The following is a 10477-nucleotide window of genomic DNA, read 5'->3' on the forward strand; positions in this document are numbered from 1 at the left end:
TCACAAAAATCCGGGCTCGTAACCTACAAAAAAATTTGTAGAAGCAAGGGGTGAGTACCAAACCACGCGGTACCCAACAAGCAAACCTCTAAACACAAGTTAAGTGAACGAAATACAGGTACTCCTTACACCCTATCTAAATCTCCACGCTACAGCCTAACAGTTTACAGTTTACCAAACACACAACTCAATAACCACACTCCATCAGTTTACACATTTTCAATAACAACTCAATATTCAACAGTCACAAGCTTCACAGAGAAACAATCACAAGATCAGCAAAACACATGTTCAAGTTCATCAATAATAAAATGTGCAACGTCATGAGATGCAATGTAAAATATAGTGATGCATGCCTTTCTTAATGATACACACCCGCTGTCTCTCAGTCCGGGACCCATGGGGGACATATCAGTCCATGCATCTGTCGCGGCGCACGACACGACCCTCGATAATAGTAACCTTCGCGGCGCGCGATACATCCCTCGAAATATAATATCCATCGCGGCGCGCGATACGACCCTCGAAATGGTACATCCTCTTACCACAACCATGTCTCAGATACAATGCAAATGACATGCTCAAATGAAAATGAGGAGATAACCATTTTGATAACAAAGCACATTTTACAACAAGAAATACAAAACCAACAATTAAGCAACAAGTCTCTAAGTCATTCTCAACACCACACAAGGAAATACACGAATTTCATACACTTAACAAGAGTTTAGAAATTCACTTGCCTCAAATCAACGAACAATCACTCCGGGACTTGTGTTTTCCCCTTTCGTTGAGCTTCCAAACCAATGCAATCTATTCAAGTATATAGTTGGAATCAGATTCCGACACTAACAACACTTACGTTATATAGGTTTAGCTTAGACCGAAAAGCTTATCCAACTTTATAATTAAGTTAACATATAAATTCTCATATTTCCAAATTTCAAGTCTAAGGTTAAAGCATAATTCCCCAATACCATAAATTTAATCATATTCATATAACATTTTAATCTAATATTTGATTACTTCTATCACTAACTCATAACTTTAATAATAATGTGATACCATATATATATATATATATATTAATTTTAAAAGAAAGCTCAGGGATAAAATATTCGTGCAGTAGTACCCAATTAACTATCACTATTCCTCACTTAAATTTCCCAAGGATCATTGTCCAATGATTAGGCCATCATTGTCCAATGATTAGGCCATTATTGGACAATGATTAGACCATAGAAATCAGCCATATTCATACCCAACTCCAATACGTATAACACTGCCCATTTCTATTCCAAATCTCTTTTCCTTCCATTCCATTATAATATCATATCATATATATATAGACATTTAATGAAAACATTTGCACAAAAATATTTAAATTAGGCATAGTTTAAGTATCAGTTCCTCCCCTAAAACTTCCAACCAATAAACTCCTTCCAATTCTATATATATATCCAACAGTTATACATTTTCTATATTGTATATAAAGTAACATGAAGTAATTAATGCATGCCTATCAAGAATTGAAGATGGCCGACGGGAATTCTGCAAATTGCTTTCTTTTTGTTTTTCCTCTTTGATCGATGCTGCGCTAGGTCACGTTATTCCTCTCCCTTTTTCGTTTTTGTTTTCTAACTCTTTTTTTTTTACTTAATTATGTACTAAAAGTGATAGGTTTTACCCACATATTTTATTAAATATAGTCTAAATGGTATAGGGTCTTAAATAAATTATCACTTTAGCCCATAAACTATCGATTAATTAACTTAAGTTAAATAAATATTCAAAATTCTAAAGAGGAGCTTTTGGGTCATTACAGTATTATCATAAAGTTTCATAGTAATAATTAGTGAGAATAAGATATTATATTTTTTGATTATATGATTTTTCATAACTTAATTAGTGAAAAATTGATATTGAAATTTTATAGATGTGATACTTTTTTAATTCTGTTATTTTTATAACAATAATTAGTGAAAAATGAATATTTATTTTGGTTAATAAAAGTGTTTAAAAATAAAAAAAATAAAAAAATTGGAGATTGAATTTTTTAGAACAATGGAGAAAGAGTGTTTTTTATAACATTATGAAAAAAGAAGAAAGAGATAAAAGTTGGTGTATTTTGATAAATTGTAACTGATGAAACTTTTAACATTTGTTCCTTTTTAAAAATAATTATCTCTCCTAAATTCCTCTCAATCTGTTATATAAAAGTTATTTTTTAAAAATAAAATAAATAATAAAAACATAAATAAGATGCATAATAAATTTAAAATTTGACATTTTTACTAAATATTGAAAGTATTATTAATGAACCCTCTTAAATTTTAAAACAATGACATTTTAAAATTTTCCTTTTTTTAATAGTAGTAAAGAGGGGGGTTGGACAGAGACAAATATTAAATGGGAATGATATTTCCATGGGCATAGAAGGCTACCCATACACATAGTCCAATGGAGTCAACATAGAACAAACAATTCTTAAAAATAGATTCTAGAACTAGTTAAAAGGACACTAGTTTTGGACTACAGTATTTTCTCTATTTGAGGGAAATTTTAGGCCTCATTCCGTCTCATCTTGGATTCTAATTTAATTTGTACCTCCAAATAGATGCAAGACTTGGTGAAAATATCTTCATTGGTCTTGAGTTCTTTTTCAATCACAAGACACTTGTTAATGGCTAATTCCAACCCATTAGCTTGTCTTGAAATTTCTTTGTTTGGAATTTGTAACGGATCCTCTTGGAACTTCCAATGCACTCTTAAATGAGTTGAGTTGATATGGATGCTATCATTTTCTTCTTCATCTAGAGAATTCATCTTCGAATTCAACCCTAAATCTCTCTTGCAATTTCTCTTGTTCTTTCTATTATTCTCTTAATGATTACTAGTGTCTTAGACTACATTAACATAGAAAGATTGTTGGCAAGTTATGCAAGAATGTGACTGAGTTTTCTAGGGTCGCACGTGCGCTTATTTGAAGACTAAGTACATTATCTATTTTTATCCCTGTCTTGATCAATTTGTGGTAGTCTACTTGAATGATATAGTTATCTATATATAATAGATACCATTCACAAGTCACATAGAACTGATTTTGTCAATATAAGACCTCATTTATTTTATTTTTTATAAAACTTTGTAACGAGTCTAAAAAGGTCTAAATGAATCAGATATGTAGAAGACTCTTAACAATATTCTGATTCATTTGACAAGTTATCAAATAATAAATTATAGTTTATCTACTTTGAATATGCATTTCTCGTAACTTTTCATAAATCTAAGTATTTCTTTTATATTAATATTTTACTTGTATTGATATGTGTCACCAACACTATAATAATATTTTTTTGTGTATTATTGTTTATCAAGGTTTTTGAATGAAAAAATAATACTCCAAATCATATTTATTAAAACTTTTTTTTAATCAAAAGTGATATATTTTGTTGAAATGAAAGTTTTCTAATATTTATTAATATATTGTTCAATTTCACTTCTACATTCAGATATTGAATACAAAAACATCAATTATTAAGTGTTCAGATTTTGAGACCATATCTTAATATTCAGATGCGTATTCAGATCAAAACATCCATATATTAATGCAAATCTTAATATCATATGGATATTCGGGTTCAAACCTCCTAATCTTAATGGAAACAAATGAGATCTAAATCTTTGTAAGGATATGAAGAATCACACCTGCGACAAAGTCTTATTCTCATTCGTACTCTTTAAAGACACTTTTATTTTCACAAAAAAATTATGTTCCATATTTTTTTTAAAAAAAAATAAAAATTCAATTCTCTCTCCTTTTCCAACTTTATTAGTTATTCAAATTATTTCCCTTAAACTTTTAATTTTTGTTCTTCCAATTTGTTTATCGAGAATTGATAAAAATTTATTGTAAAAAATTATTTGATTAAAGTGCAAAGAAACTTTATACATATGTGTTGTTGAAAGTAGAAGATGATGTTTTTATAATTTGATTAAGATCATTTAAATGTATCACGTTCGTTATTTATTTTATAGAAGAGTATACGAGCAAACACATTATAGAACATAGAAATGTTTCATATATTTATCGAAAAAAGGGCCTAAAATCCTCTCAAAGTATTGAAAATAGTACAAAATTACCCTTCATCCACCTAGTGGCTCCAAAATGCCCTTTCCACCCACCTATTGGGTCCAAAATACCCTTGTCATCCACCTTTTGGTTCAAAATTGACCACTTATTTAACGGTTTTATATATAAACTATTTAAATATTTTTTAAAATACGTGGCGCTCAACTATTTGTTATAATTTAACTTATTAGTGTAATTTATAAATCAATTCACTACCCACCCATTACTAATTAAATCCCTCTAAATTAATGAACCCGTCACATTATTAATGCAAGCTACTGCCAATTGAGTGTTTTTAAAAAATATAGAAGTAAATTATCATACATTCAAGTGGCTACATAAAAATCACCGATAAACTTAAAAGTCTGACTATGTTCATCTTAATTATTCTTACGTCTCAATTATGTGATGTTACTTCATAGGTAACTTTTTTTTAAAAATAATATATTAAAGATTTTAATATAAATCATAAATATTTATAAAATTATATTTAAAAAAAGTGCATGAATTAATTTGGGATGTATTATTTCTTTACCTTTAATATAAATTTATAATTCAATTTTGAAAGAAAGTGTCCTTTTAAATAAGCGGCTCAACCTAAATTTAATTGGGGCTTCGATTCGGACTCGAATAATTTTGAATGTCATTTTTAGTAATCTACAATTTCATCGTATTTTAGTAGTGTTTATGACGATTTTTATATTATAATTGAATTAATAATTGAGTGAGGTTTAGTTAGTAATAAGTGGGTAGTGGATTGGTTTATAAATTATATTAATAAATTAAAATTATAATTAATAGTTGAACGCGCAGTATTAAAAAAAATATTTAAAGAGTTTAATTTTAAAACAATTAAAAAATGGTCAATTTTGAACCCAAAGGTGGATGACAAGGGTATTTTGGAGCCAATAGGTGGACGAAAAGGGCATTTTGGAGCCAATAGGTGGATAAAGGGTAATTTTATATAATTTTTAATACTTTTAAGAGTATTTTAGGCCCTTGTCCGTATATTTATTTAAGATTAATTTGTGTTGAATTTGTTTTTCAAAAAAAGATACTGCAATTTTTTTAAACAATTTTTTTATGTTATTATAATTTATATATGTACTTCATGCATTTTTTTTATTAAACTTAAAACATTTAATTATAATTCAAATATCTAAACGTTTATAAAAAAATGATTTTCCCCCTAATATTTTGTTAGTATAATACTTTGATCATACATATGTACATTTATATTTAGATATTTTAATCTTAATAAAAATAAACAAAGTTTAAGTGTTTTCCACCAAATAGAAGAGATCTTGCTACCTTGAACTATGAACTAGTTAGTTGAAAGATAAATTCCAAAAGAAATCTGCCACAAAGGTTGAAAAGAACTTTCAATAAATATTCTTCAATATATGATTCTAACGAAGGAACAAAACATCTTTTCATATAATGTTTATTTTAATTTTGTCAAATATTTTTAACTTAATCTGATTCTGCTTTTGCTTTTCATTTTTTGATCAATAAAAAAAGAACAATTTTTTCTTTCTGTTAATCTTCAATTTATTTAAATTTAGTTAATGTGTTTAGAAAATGTAGTGAATAAATATGCTTAGAATTCCATCAACTATTTCACTATATAAATTAATTTTTTAATAAATATATCAAATCAAAATTTAACAAGTAAATTTAAACGAGGGAAATAATAAAGAAGGAATTGGTTAAAGACAAAATTAAATGAATACTTTCTAGTCGTATTTTTAAAAAAATATTTTTGAGGTGATTTCAAGGCGAGTTTCGAGGAGGGGCGTACCAAAAACGCCCCAGCGGTAAATTAAAGACTTAAATTCTAAAATTTGAAGCGTGTGCCTCAAGCATAAAAGCTTAAGTCCTGCGCGTAAAAATGTAGGCTCGAACATTTTTAATTTATTTTTTGAATTTTTTTTGCTTGAAATCATATTTTTTAATTATTGGTGTAACGATATTTCTCAAATCGTAATTATAATATTTTTTTCTTCATTATTAATTATCAGTACTTGTCTCAAATAAAAATCATAATATAATTTCTATATATTATAGGTTATTTATAAAAAAAAAATTGTAAAATCATTAAAAGGTTTGGTTTGCTTATTTTATTAGTAATAAGCTATAAAACTGAATGTATATGCGACTACGTCCCATAGATCCATAAGACTTACGTCACATGTCTCAAGACTTACTTCTCGTCCCATACGGTATAAAATATTTCGCTTCACGCTCCCGCCTTTTAAAACTTTGGCTTTCTAGGTATGCCACACAAAGTCCAATGAAGTGAACATAGAGCAAAACAACTCTTATAAATAGATTAGTCAAGGGACCATTAACTTTGGGCTGCAGTATTTTCTCCATTTGGGGACGTATTGGGAACCCATTCCATCTCTTCTTGGACTTAATTTGGGCCTTCAAATTGATATAAACTTGGGGGAGATTATGACTTGAAAGCTTCTTCCACCACAACACTTTGTAATTGCTAATTTCAGCACATTAAGTTTGTTATGAATTTTCCTTGTTAGGGATCTTGTCATAGGTCCTCTTGAAACTTCTAAAGCTTTCTTTAACGATTTTGAGTTTTCATGGATGCTGTCACTGAATTTTTTAGTTTTTATTTGATATTATGATATTTGATATGATACACGGTTTTATTTTCTGTGATAATTAGTATGAAATTTATTATTTATAAATAAAATGTCAAATAAAAGGTGGGAAAATTATATGAATAAAAAACTATTAATTCAAATTAAATACTACAATCATAGTTTATTTTAATTGTAATTCGCAGTAAACATCTGTCATCTGATTTGGTATACAATTAGCCATTTTCGGTATACAATTATAATTCGCAATAAACATCACGTTTGTGTTTGTATAACGCGAGAGAAAATTGAATATAACAAATACATATATTTTCGTAATATACACTTATAATTATACAAATGCATATCTTATTATACAAATTACAATGTATAAATAAATTCACTCTAAAGGAAGACTAAATAGAGACACGTGAAAGAATCTTATCCGTCCATCCAATGTTTAATAAATGTAGATCGATGGATAAGATTTTGATATGTATATGTCTGTTAGTATAAAGAATATACATGCTCTAGTTTTTGAACTACAGGGGCATCAATGTCCCACAAGTATGACGAAGGATATCTGCGCACCATGTATGATAATTCAAAGGTATATTTATTCCTTTTCCCTAAAATATATAATTCTAGTTGTCAATTTTCATTTCTTTTTTTTTCCCCATAAAATACAAATTCTATTAAAATTTTTCCTGCATTTCTGAATTCAATCATCTAAGGTTATCAATACTATGGATTTCTTATCATGATGATGGCATTTATGGTCACAACAAACCAACGAGTAACAAATTTAAATATACAACTAAGCATTTGCTAACAAAAGCGCCTGTAGCTCAGTGGATAGAGCGTCTGTTTCCTAAGCAGAAAGTCGTAGGTTCGACCCCTACCTGGCGCGTTAATGTTTTAATCTTTTTTTGGAAAGTTATATCAGTTTCAATTTGGAAAAGGGTGAAAATTACCGCTTAATATCTTTGGCGTTAAAAGCAAGTTATTTTTACCCCTCTCGTTACTAAACTTAACAAATATACCATTCATAGGATGTTGCAACTTAACAAATTGGGTAATTTAAGTAAAATTGAATAATTTTAATTGATTTGGGGCATGTTGCAAGAGCGTAGGTGAGTGATAAGCATAGGATGACTTTCCATCAAAGGATGAATATTTTTGTTAAGTTTATTGATGATAGGGATAAAAATAACTTGCTTTTAACGGTACAGGTAAAGTTAACCAATTAAACAAAGTTGAGGGATAATTTTGACCCTTTTCCCTTTAAATTTTATACAATAAAAAAGACGTTTGAATTTTGTGGTTCTAAATTAAAATTATGTCAAATCTATTGCCCTTTAATCTTATGGAGATATTAATTAAAGTTATATCAAACGTGCCCTTTAATCTTACGGAGAAAAATAGAGAAAACTTTTGTTATTTTTTTCAAAATACTAAAAAGAAAAAGAGGTCTTTCATTTTCAAACAGACTAAAAAGGAAAATAAGTCATTCTTTTTTAAATAATGCGCGTCTCTATTTTGTCTTTTAGAGTAACATCTTTTCAAGTAGTTATTGATTTTTTTAACTGATTATCAGTTACGCTTTTGGCGTTTCAACTAATTATTTTTTGTTTTTTTCGTTAAACCTTTCAAAATTTTCAAGTGTGTTATATTGAAAATTCCTAAAAGTTTAAGCACCATAAAAAAATTATATGATGAAATGTGTATATTAAAATTTAAAACTAGTAGTATTATATGTTTTGAACCTATAATGTTTAAAACTTAATGATTTATATTAAGAACCCAAAAGTCAAATGATCAAATTTATATTTAAGATAGATTTTTTCATAATTGTGCACCCATCTTGCTGAAATATTTGATACGTCTATGAATTTACGTGACATTTTTTGATTTATAATTATATAAATTAATTTCAAAAAAAAATGAAGATTATTGTGCAAATTTCTGGGTTTGACTCTTAAAAAACTAAAAGTATCGCATAAATTGGAATAGGGGAAGTGAAAGTTTTTTTGCATGATTCATTGCCCTTTGTGTGATCAAACCACCATACATATTCATGTTCTTGTCATGCTCCACTATCAAGCATGTTCTTTAAATTTCATGTCAAGCCATACCAGCTAGCAAGTGTACATTTCCACGAAAATGTCCATAGTTGCTGAAGCACCAGGTTACATCCAAGTTTTTTCTGATGGTTCAGTGAAGCGATTCGAGCCACAAATAGCTACTGCATCAATTGAACCTTACAATGGCTACATGTCTAAGGATGTTATCATTGATTCTTCGAAACTAATATTTGGAAGGATGTACCTTCCTGAATCAAGTATTCACCAACACTTTCCTGTTCTTGTCTACTTCCACGGTGGTGGATTTTGTATCGGCTCAACTACATGGCTCGGTTACCATGTTTTTCTTGGAGATTTAAGTGTGGCTTCAAAATCTATCATTCTTTCAGTAGACTATCGTCTTGCACCGGAAAATAGACTTCCTATAGCTTATGAAGATTGCTATTCTGCATTGGAATGGCTGATCAAGAACATAGAATTTGAACCATGGCTGAAAAGGGCTGATCTTTCTCAGCTTTTTCTATCCGGGGACAGTGCTGGAGGGAACATAGTTCATCAGGTTGCTATCAGGGCGATTACAAGTGAAGTTTTTCGTGGTAGACTAAAGGCGTTGCTGCCAATTCATCCATATTTTGGGAGTGAAAAGAGGACTGAATTAGAGATGGATAATGGATCAGCAGGGGGCGTGGAAATGAACGACATGTTTTGGAGACTCAGCTTGCCTCAAGGATCAAATCGTGATTATTTTGGATGTAATTTTGAGAATGCTCAATTATCTTTGGCTGAGTGGTCTCAGTTTCCAGCAGTGATTGTTTTTGTTGCTGGTTTAGACTTGTTGAAAGAAAGGGGAGTCACGTACGCTGAATTCTTGAAGAAGAAAGGTGTGAAAAGTCATGTGAAGGTGGTTGAAGCTGAGGAACAGGCTCATGTTTATCATGTATTTCATCCTGAATCAGAGGCTACTCGTTTGCTTCAGAAGCAAATGAGTGATTTCATAAATAGTTTTAGGAAATGAGTCGATTGACGACAAATGAATTTAGGACAATCCTTTACTTTTGTGAGTTTCTAGTTTGAGAAACTTCATAGACTGGCTAAAGTCCACAATAAATTGTCTACCTAAACTTCTACTTTCTGCTCTTCCATTTTTTTATGCGAAGAAGTACTTTTGGTGATCTACAATGAGCTGATTTTCATCGGAGGGATCCAATCCAACAAAATACCATAATCTGTTCTCATGTCTTTGTTTTCATGGAAGTGTAAGGATGTTCACAAAACCAGATTCATCCTTCAAATTAAACTAAAGCTAATTCTTGAATCAATAACATAACATAACATAACGTTAATATAATGCTTAAAGCCGAGGATTAGAATTATATCTATCAGTAGGGAAAACCAGATTCGCGTGTGCTTTAGGGTCCAGATATGTGTGTGAATAGAAAACCTCTGCATCCTAGCTAACTAAAAATCTTTACTATGTTGCTTCCCTACAAGTGTAGAAGCTGTCACCACTTCCACTGATGACCACACTTCACGCCAGTTTCCCCTTCAAGGCCTTCCATTGTTGACTCCTACAACTTACTTAATAAGGTTCTGAGACAAGCTATTCTTAGAGTAACATAACAGATAAACATAGGACTGTCAAACATTATATGCAATGAGAA

General features: G+C 29.7%; 1 protein-coding gene and 1 non-coding gene across 2 annotated transcripts; both read left to right on the forward strand.

Annotated features, from left to right (window-relative positions):
• The first annotated feature begins 7569 nt into the window (after positions 1-7569).
• Positions 7570-7642, forward strand: TRNAR-CCU (transfer RNA arginine (anticodon CCU)). The gene has a single exon. It is a non-coding gene; the product is annotated as a tRNA-Arg (tRNA).
• Positions 7643-7887: 245 nt separating this feature from the next.
• Positions 7888-9943, forward strand: LOC101258978 (probable carboxylesterase 17). The gene has a single exon (XM_004244979.5). It carries the CDS (start codon positions 8896-8898, stop codon positions 9829-9831), a length of 936 nt encoding a protein of 311 aa, XP_004245027.1. The 5' UTR covers positions 7888-8895; the 3' UTR covers positions 9832-9943.
• The last annotated feature ends 534 nt before the right edge of the window (positions 9944-10477 follow it).

This window comes from Solanum lycopersicum, chromosome 8, assembly GCF_036512215.1.
Source record: "Solanum lycopersicum chromosome 8, SLM_r2.1".
Lineage (NCBI taxonomy): Eukaryota > Viridiplantae > Streptophyta > Magnoliopsida > Solanales > Solanaceae > Solanum > Solanum lycopersicum.

Coding starts and splice junctions, on each gene's coding strand:
- LOC101258978 (XM_004244979.5), top strand. CDS start 8,896: ATGTCCATAGTTGCTGAAGCACCAGGTTACATCCAAGTTTTTTCTGAT.